Genomic DNA, 20,051 nt, shown 5'->3' with positions numbered 1-20,051 from the left:
AGATGTGGTCCCTATATTCAAGAAAGGGAACAGGGACAGCCCGGGAAATTACCGACCGGTGAGTCTAACCTCAGTGGTTGGTAAGTTGATGGAGAGGATCCTGAGAGACAGGATTTATGATCATCTAGAGAAGTTTAGTATGATCAAAAGTAGTCAGCACGGCTTTGTCAAGGGCAGGTCGTGCCTTACGAGCCTGGTTGAGTTCTTTGAAAATGTGACCAAACACATTGACGAAGGAAGAGCGGTGGATGTGGTCTATATGGACTTCAGCAAGGCGTTCGATAAGGTCCCCCATGCAAGACTTCTTGAGAAAGTGAGAGGGCATGGGATCCAAGGGGCTGTTGCCTTGTGGATCCAGAACTGGCTTGCCTGCAGAAGGCAGAGAGTGGCTGTGGAGGGGTCTTTCTCTGCATGGAGGTCAGTGACCAGTGGAGTGCCCCAGGGATCTGTTCTGGGACCCTTGCTGTTTGTCATTTTCATAAATGACCTGGATGAGGAAGTGGAGGGATGGGTTGGTAAGTTTGCTGACGACACCAAGGTAGGTGGTGTTGTGGATAGTTTGGAGGGATGTCAGAAGTTGCAGCGAGACATAGATAGAATGCAAGACTGGGCGGAGAAGTGGCAGATGGACTTCAACCCGGATAAGTGTGTGGTGATCCATTTTGGCAGATCCAATGGGATGAAGCAGCAGTATTAAATGAAGGGTACCATTCTTAGCAGTGTAGAGGATCAGAAGGACCTTGGGGTCCGGGTCCATAGGACTCTTAAATCGGCCTCGCAGGTGGAGGATGCGGTCAAGAAGGCGTACGGCGTACTGGCCTTCATTAATCGAGGGATTGAGTTTAGGAGTCGGGAGATAATGCTGCAGCTTTATAGGACCCTGGTTAGACCCCACTTGGAGTACTGCGCGCAGTTCTGGTCACCTCATTACAGGAAAGATGTTGAAGCCATTGAAAGGGTGCAGAGGAGATTTACAAGGATGTTGCCTGGATTGGGGGGCATGCCTTATGAGGATAGGTTGAGGGAGCTTGGTCTCTTCTCCCTGGAGAGACGAAGGATGAGAGGTGACCTGATAGAGGTTTACAAGATGTTGAGAGGTCTGGATAGGGTAGACTCTCAGAGGCTATTTCCAAGGGCTGAAATGGTTGCTACGAGAGGACACAGGTTTAAGGTGCTGGGGGGTAGGTACAGAGGAGATGTCAGGGGTAAGTTTTTCACTCAGAGGGTGGTGGGTGAGTGGAATCGGCTGACGTCGGTGGTGGTGGAGGCAAACTCGTTGGGGTCTTTTAAGAGACTTCTGGATGAGTACATGGGATTTAATGGGATTGAGGGCTATAGATAGGCCTAGAGGTGGGGATGTGATCGGCGCAACTTGTGGGCCGAAGGGCCTGTTTGTGCTGTGGCTTTCTATGTTCTATGTTTCTATGTTCTCACATTTGTCCAGATTAAACTCCATCTGCCATTTCTGTGCCCAACTCTCCAATCTATCTCTATCCTGTTCTATCCTCTGACAATCCCCGGCACTATCAGCAATTCCACCAATCTTCGTGTCATCCGCAAACTTACTAATCAGAACCCACACATTTTCCTCCAGATCATTTATATATATTACAAACAACAGAGGTTACAGCACTATCCCTGCGGAACACCAGTAGCTACAGATCTCCATTCTGAAAAACACCCTTACACCGCTACTCTCTGTCTTCCATAACCAAGTAAGAAGTTTAACAACACCAGGTTAAAGTCCAACAGGTTTATTTGGTAGCAAAAGCCACACAAGCTTTCGAGGCTCTAAGCCCCTTCTTCAGGTGAGTGGGAATTCTGTTCACAAACAGAACTTATAAAGACACAGACTCAATTTACATGAATAATGGTTGGAATGCGAATACTTACAACTAATCCAGTCTTTAAGAAACAAAACAATGGGAGTGGAGAGAGCATCAAGACAGGCTAAAAAGATGTGTATTGTCTCCAGACAAGACAGCCAGTGAAACTCTGCAGGTCCACGCAACTGTGGGGGTTACAAATAGTGTGACATAAACCCAATATCCCGGTTGAGGCCGTCCTTGTGTGTGCAGAACTTGGCTATCAGTTTCTGCTCAGCGACTCTGCGCTGTCGTGTGTCGCGAAGGCCGCCTTGGAGAACGCTTACCCGAATATCAGAGGCCGAATGCCCGTGACCGCTGAAGTGCTCCCCAACAGGAAGAGAACAGTCTTGCCTGGTGATTGTCGAGCGGTGTTCATTCATCCGTTGTCGCAGCGTCTGCATAGTTTCCCCAATGTACCATGCCTAGGGACATCCTTTCTTGCAGCGTATCAGGTAGACAACGTTGGCCGAGTTGCAAGAGTATGTACCGTGTACCTGGTGGATGGTGTTCTCACGTGAGATGATGGCATCTGTGTCGATGATCCGGCACGTCTTGCAGAGGTTGCTGTGGCAGGGTTGTGTGGTGTCTTGGTCACTGTTCTCCTGAAGGCTGGGTAGTTTGCTGCGGACAATGGTCTGTTTGAGGTATCTAGTGTATAGCATCGGTTGAAGGTCCCGTGCGGTGAAGAAGTCTTGTTCGAACCTGTGCATGAAGATGTTGGCATATTGAGGTGCAAATTTAGTCCCCATGGCTGTTCCGTGTGTCTGGATGAAGAACTGGTTGTTGAAGGTGAAGATATTGTGGTCCAGGATGAAGCGGATGAGATGTAAAATTGCATCTGGAAACTGGCAGTTGTTGGCGCTGAGCACTGAGGCCGTTGCAGCAATGCCATCGTCATGGGGGATGCTGGTGTAGAGTGCTGAGACATCCATTGTGACGAGGAGCGCTCCTGGTTCAACTGCTCCATGTGTGCCGAGTTTCTGTAGGAAGTCCGTCGTGTCGCGACAAAAGCTGGGGGTTCTTTGTACAATGGGTTTCAGGATGCCCCCGACATAGCCGGAGAGGTTCTCGCACAGGGTCCCATTGCCCGATACGATGGGACGGCCGGGTGTGTTCGCCTTGTGTATCTTCGGGAGGCAGTAGAGATCTCCAACGCGGGGAGTACGTGGGATGAGAGCACGGAGGGTGTTCTGAAGGTCCGGATCAAAGGTCTTGATCAGAGTGTTGAGTTGACGGGTGTGTTCTTTGGTCGGATCTGCAGGTAACTGTCTGTAGTGTTCCTCGTTGTTGAGTTGTCGGTACACTTCTTTGCAGTAATCCGTTCTGTTCAGTACGACGATGGCCCCTCCTTTGTCTGCTGGTTTGATGACAATGTTGTGGTTGGTCTTGAGAGCGTGGATGGCGTTACGTTGTGCTTGGGTGATGTTCGGGGCTGTCTTGTGAGTGCGGCTGATGAATTTGGTGTTGACGCACCTCCTGACGGCTTGGGCATACATGTCAAGTCGAGGGCAGCGGCCTTCCGGAGGAGTCCAATTCGACTCTTTCCTCTTCGGATGCACTGCGGATCTCTCTGTCGGCTGTTCCGGTTCATTGGCTGTCTCATTGTGTTCGTTGTTGGCCTCTTGGGGTTTGTGGAAGAACTCCCTCAGCCTCATTCGCCTGATGAATTCCTCTGTGTCTGCTGCGAGACTGATGGGGTCTATTTTGGTGGTGGGGCAAAAATTAAGCCCTCGGCTGAGAACTTCGATTTCATCTGGTTGAAGTGTGTAATCGGACAAGTTGACAATTGACTTCCCTGCAGTGGTACTGTTTTCTACTGTGGTACCGGGGGAGGCTTGGTTGCTGCTGGTGGTGATGCCGAGTTTCTCAAGTTTCTCAAGCCCACGGATAACCTCACGATGCTCCACTTCTCCAGCTTCCACCCTAAACACGTTAAAGAAGCCATCCCCTACGGACAAGCCCTCCGAATACACAGGATCTGCTCAGATGAGGAGGATCGCAACAGACACCTCCAGACGCTGAAAGATGCCCTCATAAGAACAGGATATGGCGCTCGACTCATTGATCAACAGTTCCAACGCGCCACAGCGAAAAACCGCACCGACCTCCTCAGAAGACAAACACGGGACACAGTGGACAGAGTACCCTTCGTTGTCCAGTACTTCCCCGGAGCAGAGAAGCTACGGCATCTCCTCCGGAGCCTTCAACATGTCATTGATGAAGACGAACATCTCGCCAAGGCCATCCCCACACCCCCACTTCTTGCCTTCAAACAACCGCACAACCTCAAACAGACCATTGTCCGCAGCAAACTACCCAGCCTTCAGGAGAACAGTGACCAAGACACCACACAACCCTGCCACAGCAACCTCTGCAAGACGTGCCGGATCATCGACACAGATGCCATCATCTCACGTGAGAACACCATCCACCAGGTACACGGTACATACTCTTGCAACTCGGCCAACGTTGTCTACCTGATACGCTGCAAGAAAGGATGTCCCGAGGCATGGTACATTGGGGAAACTATGCAGACGCTGCGACAACGGATGAATGAACACCGCTCGACAATCACCAGGCAAGACTGTTCTCTTCCTGTTGGGGAGCACTTCAGCGGTCACGGGCATTCGGCCTCTGATATTCGGGTAAGCGTTCTCCAAGGCGGCCTTCACGACACACGACAGCGCAGAGTCGCTGAGCAGAAACTGATAGCCAAGTTCCGCACACACAAGGACGGCCTCAACCGGGATATTGGGTTTATGTCACACTATTTGTAACTCCCACAGTTGCGTGGACCTGCAGAGTTTCACTGGCTGTCTTGTCTGGAGACAATACACATCTTTTTAGCCTGTCTTGATGCTCTCTCCACTCCCATTGTTTTGTTTCTTAAAGACTGGATTAGTTGTAAGTATTCGCATTCCAACCATTATTCATGTAAATTGAGTCTGTGTCTTTATAAGTTCTGTTTGTGAACAGAATTCCCACTCACCTGAAGAAGGGGCTTAGAGCCTCGAAAGCTTGTGTGGCTTTTGCTACCAAATAAACCTGTTGGACTTTAACCTGGTGTTGTTAAACTTCTTACTGTGTTTACCCCAGTCCAACGCCGGCATCTCCACATCATGACTTCCATAACCAAGACAGTTCTGCATCCATCCAGCTAGCCCACTCCAAATACCATATGGTTTTAGTTTTTGTATCAATCTCCCATGGTAGGCTATTGCAGAAAATACGGAGGCATGGGATTGAGGGTGATTTAGCGGTTTGGATCAGAAATTGGCTAGCTGTAAGAAGACAGAGGGTGGTGGTTGATGGGAAATATTCATCCTGGAGTTCAGTTACTAGTGGTGTACTGCAAGGATCTGTTTTGGGGCCACTGCTGTTTGTCATTTTTATAAATGACCTGGATGAGGGTGTAGAAGGATGGGTTAGTAAATTTGCGGATGACACTGAAGTCGGTGGAGTTGTGGACAGTGCGGAAGGATGTTGCAGGTGACAGAGGGACATAGATAAGCTGCAGAGCTGGGCTGAGAGGTGGCAAATGGAATTTAAGGCAGAAAAGTGTGAGGTGATTCACTTTGGAAGGAGTAACAGGAATACAGAGTACTGGGCTAATGGTAAGATACTTGGTAGTGTGGATGAGCAGAGAGATCTCGGTGTCCATGTGCATAGATGCCTGAAAGTTGGCACCCAGGTTGATAGGGTTGTTAAGGAGGCGTACGGAGTGTTAGCTTTTATTGGTAGAGGGATTGAGTTTCGGAGCCAGGAGGTCATGTTGCAGCTGTACAAAACTCTGGTGCAGCCGCATTTGGAGTGTTGCGTACAGTTCTGGTCACCGTATTATAGGAAGGATTTGGAAGCATTGGAAACGGTGCAGAGGAGGTTTACCAGGATGTTGCCTGGTATGGTGGGAAGGTCTTATGAGAAAAGGCTGAGGGTCTTGAGGCTGTTTTCGTTAGAGAGAAGAAGGTTAAGAGGTGATTTAATAGAGGCATACAAGATGATCAGAGGATTAGATAGGGTGGACAGTGAGAGCCTTTTTCCTCGGATGGTGATGGCTAGCATAAGGGGACATAGCTTTAAATTGAGGGGTGATAGATATAGGACAGATGTCAGAGGTAGGTTCTTTACTCAGAGAGTAGTAAGGGCGTGGAATGCCCTGCCTACAACAATAGTGGACTTGCCAACATTAAGGGCATTTAAATGGCCATTAGATAAACATATGGATGATATTGGAATAGTGTAGTTTATATAGACTTTAGATTGGTTTCACACGTAGGCGCAACATTGAGGGCCGAAGGGCCTGTACTGCGCTGTAATGTTCTATGTTCTATGTTCCATGTGGGAATGAAGCCATTACTCTGTGGAATTCTTTTCCCCAGAAAGCAGTGGAAGCAAGGTCATTAAATATATTCAAAGGTGTGTTAAATTTATGATTGACAATGTAGTCAAGGGTTATGGGGGGTTGACAAGAAAGTACAGTTAAGGCCACAATCAGATCAGCCTTGACCTTATAAAATGGCAGAGCAGGCTCGAGGGGTCAAATGGTCTACTGCTGCTTCTAATTCCTGTGTGTTCTTGTGTGCTGATTCCATTGAATTCCTTGTTTCAATGGTCATTTTCAATCTGTCCTGTCTTCCAGCTGATTGAGGCAGCGTCCTCCAGGAGATATGTCCTAACCATGCGGCATGCTGAAAGAGTCGATCTCGTATTTGGCAAGGCTTGGTTAGCACAGTGCCTCACCAGCGAAGGTATGTTTCAGGTGAAGAATTAAAGTTCTATAATTCACTTACGATTAATCTCAAGTAAAATTTATGACAATTGCAGGAAATTACTTTTCCTGCAATTCTCTCTTTTCTGTCCTGTCCATTGGCTGATCAGTGGAAACAGTCTGAAACAAATATTGATTGAAAAGGTAAGGCTTGCGATGTGAGAATCATTGACTAGCTCATCATTGTCCATCTCTAATTGCCCTTGAGAAGGTGGTGGTGAGCTGCCTTCTTGAACCCGCTGCAGCCCATGGGTGTTGGTACAACTGCAAGAAACACAAAGTTGTGATAGTAGGGGATTTTAATTTTCCACATATAGATTGGGACTCGCATACTGTTAAAGGTTTAGACGGGGTAGAGTTTGTAAAATGTGTTCAGGAGAATTTTCTACATCAGTATATAGAGGTGCCAACTAGAGGGGATGCGATATTGGATCTCCTATTGGGAAATGAGCTCGGGCAGGTGATGGATGTGAGTGTGAGGGAACACTTTGGATCCAGTGATCATAATGCCATTACTTTCAACCTGATCGTGGATAAGGATAGATCTGGTCCTCGGGTTGAAGTTCTGAACTGGAAAAAGGCCAAATTTGATGAAATGAGAAGGGATCTGGGAAGTGTGGATTGGCACAGGCTGTTCTCTGGTAAGGATGTAAATGGAAAGTGGGAGGCCTTCAAAGGAGAAATTTTGAGAGTGCAGAGTTTGTATGTTCCTGTCAGGATTAAAGGCAAAGTAAATAGGAATAAGGAACCTTGGTTCTCGAGGGAGATTGTAACACTGATTAAGAGGAAGAGAGAGTTGTATGAAATGTACAGGCAGCAAGGAACAGATCAGACGCTCGAGGAGTATAAAAAGTGCAAGAAGCTACTTAAGAGGGAAATCAGGAGGGCTAAAAGAAGACATGAGGTTGCTTTGGCAGACAGAGTGAACGAAAATCCAAAGAGCTTCTATAGGTATGTTAGGGGCAAAAGGATAGTGAGGGATAAAATTGGTCCTCTTGAAGACCAGAGTGGTAGACTGTGTATGGAACCAAAAGAGATGGGGGAGATACTAAATGGTTTTTTTGCATCCGTATTTACTGAGGAAACGGGCATGGAGTCTACGGAAATAGGGCAAACAGGTGGGGAGGTCATGGAACCTTTACAGATTAAAGGGGAGGAGGTGCTTGCTGTCTTGAGGCAAATCAGAGTGGATAAATCCCCAGGACCAGACAGGGTATTCCCACGGACCTTGAGGGAAGCTAGTGTTGAACTTGCAGGGGCCCTGGCAGACATATTTAAAATGTCAGTATTCACGGGGGAGGTGCCGGATGATTGGAGGGTGGCTCATGTTGTTCCGTTGTTTAAAAAAGGTTCCAAAAGAAATCCGGGAAATTATCGGCCAGTAAGTTTGACGTCGGTGGTGGGCAAGTTATTGGAAGGTGTGATAAGGGATAGGATCTACAAATATTTGGATAGACAGGGACTTATTAGGGAGAGCCAACATGGCTTTGTGCGTGGTAGGTCATGTTTGACCAATCTATTAGAGTTTTTCGAGGAGGTTACCAGGAAAGTGGATGAAGGGAAGGCGGTGGATGTTGTCTACCTGGATTTCAGCAAGGCCTTTGACAAGGTCCCCCATGGGAGGTTAGTTAGGAAGGTTCAGTCGCTAGGTATACATGGGGAGGTAGTAAATTGGATAAGACACTGGCTCAATGGAAGAAGCCAGAGAGTGGTTGTGGAGGATTGCTTCTCTGAGTGGAGGCCTGTGACTAGTGGTGTGCCGCAGGGATCGGTGTTGGGTCCATTGCTGTTTGTCATCTATATCAATGATCTGGATGATAATGTGGTAAATTGGATCAGCAAGTTTGCTGATGATACAAAGATTGGAGGTGTAGTGGACAGTGAGGAAGGTTTTCAAAGCTTGCAGAGGGATTTGGGCCAACTAGAAAAATGGGCTGAAAAATGGCAAATGGAATTTAACGCAGACAAGTGTGAGATATCGCACTTTGGAAGGACAAACCAAAGTAGAACGTACAGGGTAAATGGTAGGACTCTGACGAGTGCAGTTGAACAGAGGGATCTGGGAATACAGGTACAGAATTCCCTAAAAGTGACGTCACAGGTGGATAGGGTCGTAAAGAGTGCCTTTGGTACATTGGCCTTTATAAATCGGAGAATCGAGTATAAAAGTTGGAGTGTTATGGTAAGGTTATATAAGGCATTGGTGAGGCCGAATTTGGAGTATTGTGTACAGTTTTGGTCACCTAGTTACAGGGAGGATGTAAATAAGGTTGAAAGAGTGCAGAGAAGGTTCACAAGGATGTTGCCGGGACTTGACAAGCTGAGTTACAGAGAGAGATTGAATAGGTTGGGACTTTATTCCCTGGAGCGTAGAAGATTGAGGGGAGATTTGATAGAGGTGTATAAGATTTTGATGGGTATAGATAGAGTGAATGCGAGCAGGCTTTTTCCGCTGAGGCTCGGAGAGAATAAAACCAGAGGGCATGGGTTAAGGGTGTAAGGAGAAAGGTTTAAAGGGAATATTAGGGGGGGCTTCTTCACGCAGAGAGTGGTGGGAATGTGGAATGAGCTGCCGGATAAAGTGGTAAATGCGGGGTCACTTTTAACATTTAAGAAAAACTTGGACGGGTTCATGGATGAGAGGGGTGTGGAGGGATATGGTCCAAGTGCAGGTCAGTGGGACGAGGCAAAAAATGGTTCGGCACAGACAAGAAGGGCCAAAAGGCCTGTTTCTGAGCAGTAATTTTCTATGGTTCTATGGTTCTATATCCACAGATCTCTGAAGGTTGCCACTCAAGTGGATAGAGCCGTGAAGAAGGCCTATAGTGTGTTAGCGTTTATTAACAGGGGGTTTGAGTTTAAGAACCGTGGGGTTATGCTGCAACTGTACAGGACCTTGGTGAGACCACATTTGGAATATTGTGTGCAGTTCTGGTCACCTCACTATAAGAAGGATGTGGAAGCACTGGAAAGAGTGCAAAGGAGATTTACCAGGATGCTGCCTGGTTTGGAGGGTAGGTCTTATGAGGAAAGGTTGAGGGAGCTAGGGCTTTTCTCTTTAGACCGGGGGAGGTTGAGAGGCGACTTAATAGAGGTTTATAAGATGATGAGGGGGATAGATAGAGTGGACGTTCGGAGACTATTTCCTCGGGTGGATGTAGTTGTTACTAGCAGGCATAGAACATAGAACATAGAAAGTCACAGCACAAACAGGCCCTTCGGCCCACAAGTTGCGCCGATCACATCCCCACCTCTAGGCCTATCTATAGCCCTCAATCCCATTAAATCCCATGTACTCATCCAGAAGTCTCTTAAAAGACCCCAACGAGTTTGCCTCCACCACCACCGACGTCAGCCGATTCCACTCACCCACCACCCTCTGAGTGAAAAACTTACCCCTGACATCCCCCCTGTACCTACCCCCCAGCACCTTAAACCTGTGTCCTCTCGTAGCAACCATTTCAGCCCTTGGAAATAGCCTCTGAGAGTCCACCCTATCCAGACCCCTCAACATCTTGTAAACCTCTATCAGGTCACCTCTCATCCTTCGTCTCTCCAGGGAGAAGAGACCAAGCTCCCTCAACCTATCCTCATAAGGCATGCCCCCCAATCCAGGCAACATCCTTGTAAATCTCCTCTGCACCCTTTCAATGGCTTCAACATCTTTCCTGTAATGAGGTGACCAGAACTGCGCGCAGTACTCCAAGTGGGGTCTAACCAGGGTCCTATAAAGCTGCAGCATTATCTCCCGACTCCTAAACTCAATCCCTCGATTAATGAAGGCTAGTACGCCATACGCCTTCTTGACCGCATCCTCCACCTGCGAGGCCGATTTAAGAGTCCTATGGACCCGGACCCCAAGGTCCTTCTGATCCTCTACACTGCTAAGAATGGTACCCTTCATTTTATACTGCTGCTCCATCCCATTGGATCTGCCAAAATGGATCACTACACACTTATCCGGGTTGAAGTCCATCTGCCACTTCTCCGCCCAGTCTTGCATTCTATCTATGTCTCGCTGCAACTTCTGACATCCCTCCAAACTATCCACAACACCACCTACCTTGGTGTCGTCAGCAAACTTACCAACCCATCCCTCCACTTCCTCATCCAGGTCATTTATGAAAATGACAAACAGCAAGGGTCCCAGAACAGATCCCTGGGGCACTCCACTGGTCACTGACCTCCATGCAGAGAAAGACCCCTCCACAGCCACTCTCTGCCTTCTGCAGGCAAGCCAGTTCTGGATCCACAAGGCAACAGCCCCTTGGATCCCATGCCCTCTCACTTTCTCAAGAAGTCTTGCATGGGGGACCTTATCGAACGCTTTGCTGAAGTCCATATAGACCACATCCACCGCTCTTCCTTCGTCAATGTGCTTGGTCACATTTTCAAAGAACTCAACCAGGCTCGTAAGGCATAACTATAAGGTACGTGGTAGAAGATACAGGAGGGATGTACAAGGTAGGTTCTTTACTCAGAGAGTGGTTGGGGTGTGGAATGGACTGCCTGCTGTGATGGTGGAGTCGGACACTTTAGGAACTTTCAAGCGGTTATTGGATAGGCACATGGAGCACACCAGAATGATAGGGAGTGGGATAGCTTGATCTTGGTTTCGGAAAAGGTTCGGCACAACATCGTGGGCCGAAGGGCCTGTACTGTGCTGTACTGTTCTAATAGAAAAAAATAGAAGATGGTAAAGCACATTAGAGAAGTGACAAGGGGAATCCCAAAATCTATAGGCACATAAACTGTAAAAGGGTGCTAAAAGGAGTAGGACCGAATAAGGAACTAAAACGGAATTTACACATGGAGGCTGGGGGCATGGCTGGGGAATTAAATAAAAACTTTGCATCTGTCTTTATAAGGATACACAGGCCATCGTGACAGCTGAGGAAACGCGGTCCCTCGAAGAGTTCAGAATTGGAAAGGGGAAAGTGTTGAATAGACTGAAAGTTGACAAGGCACCTAGTTCGGATGAGATGCACCAAGAGTATTGAAGGAAGTGAGAATGGAAATTGCAGGGGCCTTGGCCCTAACCTTCCAGCTTCTGCAGACTCAGGGAGGTGCCAGAGGACTGGAGAATTGCAAATGTTATACCCTTGTTTCAAAGAAGTTGTAAGACCCAGCAATTAAAGGCCAGTCAGTTTAACATCGGAAACTTCCAGAAATAATCATTTGGGATAGAATTAGGAGTCATATGGAAAAATGTGGGCTGATTAGAAAGAACCAGCACAGATTTCTAAAGGGGAATCATATTATTTTTTATTTGTGGGACATGGGTGTCGCTGGCTGGCCAGCAAATATTACCTATCTCTAGTTGCCTTTGGAAGGCAGTTGAGAGTCAACCACATTGCTGTGGCAATGGAATCAAATGTAGGCCTGACTGGGTAAGGGCAGCAGATTTCCTTCCTTAAAGGACATTAGTGAACCAGATGGGTTTTTCCAATAATCGACAATGGTTTCATGGTCATCAGTAGATTCTTAATTCCAGAGATTTTGTTTGAATTCAAATTCCACCATCTGCTGTGGTGGGATTTGAACCTGTGTCCCCAGAACATTACCTGAGTTTCTGGATTAACAGTCTAGCAATAATACCACACTCATCACCTTTAATTAACTAATGTTTAACTAACTTGCTGGAGTATTTTGAGGAGGTAACAGAAAAGGTCACAGAAACATAGAAAATAGAAGCAGAAGTTAGCTATTTGGCCCTTTGAGCCTGCTTCACCTTTCATTACAATCATAGAATCATAGAATCACTACAGTGCAGAAGGAGGATATTTGGCCCACCGACAACAATCCCACCCAGGCCTTGTCCCCATAACCCACGTGTTTACCTGGCTAATCTCCCTGACATTTAGAGCAATTTAGCATGGCCAGTCCACCTAACCCGTACATCTTTGGATTGTGGGAGGAAACCGGAGCACCCAGAGGAAACCCACGCAGATACGGGGAGAATGTGCAAACTCCACACAGACAGTGACCCAAGGCTGGTACTGAACAGCAGATGTCAGTTTCACTCAGGGGATTAGCTTGTTCTCGCTCTCAGAAGCCCCAGGTGTGAGCAGACTCCTTTAAAATCTTTGAACGGCTGTAGGGCATTCTGAAGGGAGAGGGAAAACATACAGGAATCTTTAGGTGAAACAGGGAAGGAGGTAAAAGAAGAGGGGGTGTTGCAATTTTGATTAGGGAATCAATTTCAGCAATAAGGAGAGACAACATGGATTTAATGTGACAGTGGGAGAGCATTTTAGTGATAATGACTACAACATGGTATGATTCAACTTTGTTATGGACAAGGGGAAAGATGGCCTGCAAAAAAACACCTTTGGATTGGGGGAGGCAGATTTTATTAAAATAAGGCAGGATCTGGTCAAAGTTGACTGGGAACAGCTCCTTGCAGGTGTAATAACTCCACGGAGGCGAAAGTCCCATCACCAATTCAATCAAATCAAGTCCAATTCAGAGTCTCAACAAGTTGAGACGTTCCCGATCGAAGCTGACAAGACAGGGCTCTCACCTCCTGTCTTGGGCTTGATCTACATGATCCAAGCTGATTGGAGTAGGAATAGCTCCTCCTCCAAGGCTTGATCTAATTTGCATCTTAGCCAAAAGGCCGAGATGCCGCTTTTAAAAATTGCTCCAAATGAAGCTTAAATGTAACCTAATGACCTCAACCAAGCGCAGCATCCTGTCCATACTACACTTGATCTTAGCCAAAAGGCCGAGAAAGTCCCGTCACCAAGTTACTTTATTTACACCATACATCTGTACACAGCCAGCTCTCCAGTTGCTCCCTGTTGAATGCAGGCTGGGAGTCTGGCACACCTGCTTTAAATGAGGCTCCCTGATTTAACCATCAATTAGGACTCATCAAGTATTTCTTTCGATACCAATCAAGTAAACGAACTCAAATTAACTTAGGGACAAAGTAAAAGGGGCAGCTCCCCAAAAGGAAGGGGGGAACAGCCCGAACCAAAAACAAAGTCGAAAGGAAACTTAAAACGTCAAACCAAAAGGTGATTATCGGGGTCGATAATACACCCCAGCCCCTGCGGCGCCCAGCGGTCGCGGAAGGCGTCAACCACGCCCGTGGACACCGCATGCTCCCTCTCCAGAGACACCTGGCCGCGAATGTAGCCGCGGTAGAGGGGCAGACAGTCGGGATGGACGGCCCCGTCGATCGCCCGCTGCCTGGACCTATTGATGGCGCGTCTCGCCAGGCCCAGGAGCAGGTTCACGAGGAGGTCGGCATCCCGACCCGCCCCTCTCCGCACCAGGTGCCCGTAGATCAGGAGCGTGGGACTGAAGTGCAAACAAAACATCAATAAGAGGTGTTTGAGGAAACCAAAAAGGGTGTGCAGCCTAAAACACAGAACGTAGACATGGTCCACGGACTCCACAAGGCCAAGGACTCATCAGGTAGTTCATGCTCTCGCCAGCCAACCTCATTAGCCTGGCTGAAATCATCACAGCGGGAAAGTCTACAGCGAAGCAGTGGGAGGGCATTCAAAAAGGAAATGGGGAGAGTACCGGTCGAACCGGTCAAATGAGCTGCCGGATAAAGTGGTAAATGCGGGGTCACTTTTAACATTTAAGAAAAACTTGGACGGGTTCATGGATGAGAGGGGTGTGGAGGGATATGGTCCAAGTGCAGGTCAGTGGAACTAGGCATAAAATGGTTCGGCACAGACAAGAAGGGCCAAAAGGCCTGTTTCTGAGCTGTAATTTTCTATGGTTCTATGGTTCTATGTACCCTTTCAGGGAAAAGAAGAAGTGCCAAGTTCAGGGAACCCTGGATGTCAGGACAATTCAGGACTGAATAAGCACCATAGAACCATAGAAAATTACAGCTCAGAAACAGGCCTTTTGGCCCTTCTTGTCTGTGCTGAACCATTTTTTGCCTAGTCCCACTGACCTGCACTTGGACCATATCCCTCCACACCCCTCTCATCCATGAACCCATCCAAGTTTTTCTTAAATGTTAAAAGTGACCCCGCATTTACCACTTTATCCGGAAGGAATAAGTGGAAGAAGAGAAATGCTTTTAGCAAACCCAAAGGGGGTAATTTAGTTGTGGCCACAGAGGAATATAGGAAGTGCAAGAGGGAACTTAAGAAATAAATTAGAAGAGCAAAAAGGGGGCATGAGAAAGGACTTGTGAACGAGATCAAGGACAATCCTAAGATATTCTATAAATGCATTAAGGGGAACAGGTTAACCAGGGATAGAGTAGGGCCCATTAGAGCCCAAGGGGGCAATCTGTGTGTGAAGCCACACGACATTGGAAGGGTTTAAACGAATACCTTCACTTTGATCTTCACTCAGGAAAAGAAGGACGTAGGTACAGAATTCAGGAAAAGGGACTGTGAGGAACTTGAGCAGTTTCAGGTATGAAGAGGTATTGGAGATTGATGGGCTTAGAAATGGACAAATCCCCAGGCCTGGATGAATTGCATCCCAGTGCTGTGGGAAACGAGGCAGGAAATTGCAGGGGCTCTGACACAATTTTTTAATTCCTCTCTGGCCACAGGGGAACTCAGTAAGAGTTTTAACAACGCTAACTTAAAGTCCAACAGATTTATTTGGTAGCAAATACCATTAGTTTTCGGAGCGCTGCTCCTTCGTCAGATGGAGTGGAAATGTGCTCTCAAACAGTGCACAGAGACACAAAATCAAGTTACAGAATACTGATTAGAATGCGAATCCCTACAGCCAGCCAGGTCTTAAAGGTACAGACAATGTGGGTGGAGGGAGCATTAAACACAGGTTAAAGAGATGTGTATTGTCTCCAGACAGGACAGCCTGCAAGTCCAGGAGGCAAGCTGTGGGGGTTACTGATAATGTGACATAAATCCAACATCCCGGTTTAGGCCGTCCTCATGTGTGCGGAACTTGGCTATCAGTTTCTGCTCAGCGACTCTGCGCTGTCGTGTGTCGTGAAGGCCGCCTTGGAGAACGCTTACCTGAAGATCAGAGGCTGAATGCCCGTGACTGCTGAAGTGTTCCCCAACAGGAAGAGAACAGTCTTGCCTGGTGATTGTCGAGCGGTGTTCATTCATCCGTTGTCGTAGCGTCTGCATGGTTTCCCCAATGTACCATGCCTCGGGACATCCTTTCCTGCAGCATATCAAGGAGACAATGTTGGCCGAGTTGCAAGAGTAGGTACCGTGTACCTGGTGGATGGTGTTCTCACGTGAGATGATGGCATCCGTGTCAATGATCCGGCACGTCTTGCAGAGGTTGCTGTGGCAGGGTTGTGTGGTGTCGTGGTCACTGTTCTCCTGAAGGCTGGGTAGTTTGCTGCGGACAATGGTCTGTTTGAGGTTGTGCAGTTGTTTGAAGGCAAGAAGTGGGGGTGTGGGGATGGCCTTGGCGAGATGTTCGTCTTCATCAATGACATGTTGAAGGCTCCGGAGGAGATGCCGTAGCTTCTCCGCTCCGGGGAAGTACTGGACAACGAAGGGTACTCTGTCCACTGTGTCCCGTGTTTGTCTTCTGAGGAGGTCTGTGCGGTTTTTCGCTGTGGGAAACTGGCTGTGGGAAACAGGGGAACTGCCAGAGGGTCTGGGGGATGGTTATTGTGTGGTTTCACTTCTCAAGAAGGGTGGTAGAGATGAACCAGGAAATTACAGACTGGCGAGTTTCACATCAGTGGTAGGGAAACTATTGGAGAAAATTCTGAAGGAGAGAATTAATTTCCACTTAGAAACCTAGGTTGATTAGGGATACTCAGCATGGCTTGTCAGAGAGAGGTCATGTTGAATAAATTTGATTGAATTTTTCAAAAAAGTGATCGCGCGTGTTGTTGAGAGAACTGTAGTTGGTGTAGTTTATACGGATTTCAGCAAAGACACTGGCAAGGTCCCACATGGAAGACTGACTGAGAAGCACATGGAATTCAGAAGAATTCAGGGGTTTACAGTAGCTCCCCACTTTTGGGGAGCTAGCGGCCCAAACTCGCTGGAGTGAAGAGGGGAGACAATCAGGGTCCCCCAGAGGATGGGGCGTGGGGAGGGTGAGGTCCCCCCGGGCATTGGCACCTGACAGTACCAGCCTGGGCCCCTGGCACTGTTCAAGGACCAAGGTGCCAATGCCCAGGGGGCATCTTGGCACTGTCCACCGGGCATTGGGCAGTGCCAAGTGAGCGAGGCATGTGGGGGCAGGGCCTAGGGGCAGGGCCTAGGGGGCAGCATCTGATGGTGGCGGGGCCTAGGGGGTGATCGATGGGGGTGGGGGGAATCCCGCTGCCACTCTGCATAGGGATTGGTGGGAGAAGGAGGGAGGCCAGCAATCAGGGCAGATTGGGGGGGCAGCGGGCGGGGGGCGGGGGGGGGGGGGCGGTTGTTGGGACTGCTGGGGGCTCGGCACTGTGGGAAGGAGTTGGGACTGCAGGGGGAGTGACTGTCAGGGGGGGGCGCTGAACGCAGGAATGGTTGGGGACCAGTGATCGGGCCTTGGGGTGGAGGGCTGATGATGCAGGGGTCGCGGGATTAGCCAGCGATTGAGCTGGCCAACAATCGGGAGACCAGCAGTGCGGGGCCACTGCACACGCACCGATCTCTGCATTGACAGACTGACACGTGCAGTAACCCACTCAGTGCGCTGATTTCAGCCTCTTCAACAGGAATATTCCCCACCCCCTGAAATCTAGTGATATTCACGCTGGTGGCCTCTGCAGTGCACAGAGTGTGGGAGATTCCAGTCTGAACTCCCACCGAAAAGGAAGTGTGAATTACGCCCGTTTTCACGCAAATTCCACACTTAAGGTGGGATTTTACAACCTCACTCGGACGAGATTGTAACATCTTGCTCGAGGCCAACGTAGATTTCCATTGTGCGAGCCTCGCCCACGCCGATTCCGAGGCGAACAAGGTGATAAAGTTCCGGCCTTAGAATTTATTTGGGAGAATTCTGGTGCTAGTCTTGGGGAAGTGGGAAAGTGGGTGAAGTCGTAGTTTGCGACCATCTTGTGGATAATAATCAAACTTTTATTCCCATTCCGATGAAAGATTAACTCTGTTTCTCTCCACAGAAGTTGGCAGACATGCTGGGTGGGATTTTCCATCCTCACTCGTCCTGTAACCATAAAATCCCACCCAAGGTCAACAGACCTTTCCATGGTCCACCCCTCGCCTGCTCCGATTCCCGTGGCGGGCGGAAGGGAAAAATTCCAGCCACTGAGTATTTTGAATGTTTTCTGTTTTCATTTCTAGAAACATAGAAATTTCTCATCTATTTCAGTTCGCTTTGCAGCCAAGAAGCAGCAGAATGATGTTAAACAATGGGATTTTATGCTGAACCTGTATCAGTTCCTGGGGAGATTGGTGTGCATAAATCCTGCCCTGCCACAGAGCAAAGACACTGAAAATTCAGGCCCATGAAGCAGAACTGTTTGATAAAAATTGTTTTCATATTTTTAGGTAGATATATCAGACCAGACTTAAACTTCCCTTCCAGTATTCCACGGAGGGTCGGCGGGACTAAGGATTATGATCACGATGCTCCCTTATCATCCTGTGGGATATTCCAGTCTAGACTAATGGGTAAGTTTAAGACGCTTCATAGAACAGTATGTGCTGGCCTTGGAAAGGGTCCAGAGGAGGTTCACAAGAATGATCCCTGGAATGAAGAGCTTGTTGTATGAGGAACGGTTGAGGACTCTGGGTCTGTACTCATTGGAGTTTAGAAGGATGAGGGGGGATCTTATTGAAACTTACAGGATACTGCGAGGCCTGGATAGAGTGGACGTGGAGAGGATGTTTCCACTAGTAGGAAAAACTAGAACCAGAGGGCACAACCTCAGGCTAAAGGGACGATCCTTTAAAACAGAGATGAGAAGGAATTTCTTTAGCCAGAAAGTGTGGTGAATCTGTGGAACTCTTTGCCGCAGAAGGCTGTGGAGGTCGGGTCATTGAGTGTCTTTAAGACAGAGATAGATAGGTTCTTGATTAATAAGAGGATCAGGGGTTATGGGGAAAAGGCAGGAGAATGGGGATGAGAGAAATATCAGCCATCAGCCGGGAATGTGTAAAGGAGGGTGAGTTTGTGTGAGAGAGAGATGAGTGTGTGAGAGAGAGTGTGAGAGAGGCGTGAGTGTACAAGAAAGGGTGAGTGTGTGAGGGAAGAAAGAGTGTGTGAGAAACGATGAGTGTGTGAGAGAGAGGTGAGTGTGTGAGAGACGGGGAATTTGTGAGGGAGGTGGGATTATGAAGGAGGAGGGAGTGTGTGAGGGAGGAGTTAGTTTGTGAGGGAGGGATGAGTGTGTGAGAGAGGGGTTAGTATGTGATGGAAGGAGGAGTGTGTGAGGGAGGGATGAGTGTGAGAGAGGGGGCAGTGTGTGAGGGAGGGAGGAGCATGTGAGGGAGGGATGAGGGTGCGAGGGAGGGGGGAGTGTGTGAGGGAGGGGTTAGTGTGTGAGGGAGGGAGGAATGAGTGAGGGAGGGGGAGTGTGTGAGGGAGGGGGGAGTGTGTGAGGGAGGGAGGAGTGTGTGTGGGAGGGAGGAGTGTGTGAGGGAGGGGGAGTGTGTGAGGGAGGGGGGAGTGTGTGAGGGAGGGAGGAGTGTGTGTGGGAGGGAGGAGTGTGTGTGGGAGGGGGGTGTGTGAGGGAGGGAGGAGTGTGTGAGGGAGGGATGAGTGTTTGAGGGAGGGAGTGAGTGTGTGAGGGAGGGAGGAGTGTGGAGGGAGGGGGAGTGTGGGAGGGGGGAGTGTGTGAGGGAGGTGAGGTGGGGGGAGGGAGTGGAGGGGGGAGTGTGTAAGTGAGGGAGGGGGAGTGTAGTGAGGGAGGGAGGAGTGTTGGAGGGAGGGAGTGTGTGGGAGGGAGGAGTGTGTGAGGGAGGGGAGGAGTGTGTGAGGGGGGGGAGGAGTGTGTGAGGGAGGGAGAGTGTGTGAGGGAGGGAGGAGTGTGTGAGGGAGGGAGGAGTGTGTGGGGAGGGGAGTGTGTGAGGAAGGGGGGAGTGTGAGGGAGGGGGGAGCGTGTGAGGGTGGGGGGAGTGTGTGAGGGAGGGAGGAGTGTGTGAGGGGAGGGAGGAGTGTGTGAGGGGAGGAGGAGTGTGTGAGGGAGGGGGAATGTGTGAGGGAGGGAGGAGTGTGTGAGGGAGGGATGAGGTGTGTGAGGGAGGGGGAGCGTGTGAGGGAGGGAGGAGGTGTGAGAGGGGGGTGTGTGAGGGAGGGAGGAGAGCGTGAGGAAGGGGGGAGTGTGTGAGGGAGGGGGAGTGTTTGAGGGAGGGAGGAGTGTGTGAGGGAGGGAGGAAGTGTGTGAGGGAGGGAGGAGTGTGTGAGGGAGGGACGAGTGTGTGAGGGAGGGGGAGTGTGTGAGGGAGGGAGGAGTGTGTGAGGGAGGGGACGAGTGTGTGAGGGAGGGACGAGTGTGTGATGGAGGGGGAGTGTGTGAGGGAGGGAGGAGTGTGTGA

The 20,051-nt window shown here is 49.1% G+C and overlaps 1 protein-coding gene across 1 annotated transcript in view; it reads left to right on the top strand.

Annotated features, from left to right (window-relative positions):
* The window catches only part of LOC144506217 (ubiquitin-associated and SH3 domain-containing protein A-like), a 218,525-nt gene that overhangs the window by 122,126 nt on the left and 76,348 nt on the right, over positions 1-20,051 (top strand). Inside the window, exons 8-9 of the mRNA XM_078232078.1 lie at positions 6,508-6,616; positions 18,063-18,185. Of these exons, the coding sequence (XP_078088204.1) occupies positions 6,508-6,616; positions 18,063-18,185 (232 nt within the window). The remainder of the gene's footprint in view (positions 1-6,507; positions 6,617-18,062; positions 18,186-20,051) is intronic.

The sequence above is a fragment of the Mustelus asterias genome, chromosome 17, assembly GCF_964213995.1.
Source record: "Mustelus asterias chromosome 17, sMusAst1.hap1.1, whole genome shotgun sequence".
Classification (NCBI taxonomy): Eukaryota; Metazoa; Chordata; class Chondrichthyes; order Carcharhiniformes; family Triakidae; genus Mustelus; species Mustelus asterias.
This window is presented reverse-complemented; position numbering and strand designations above follow the sequence as displayed.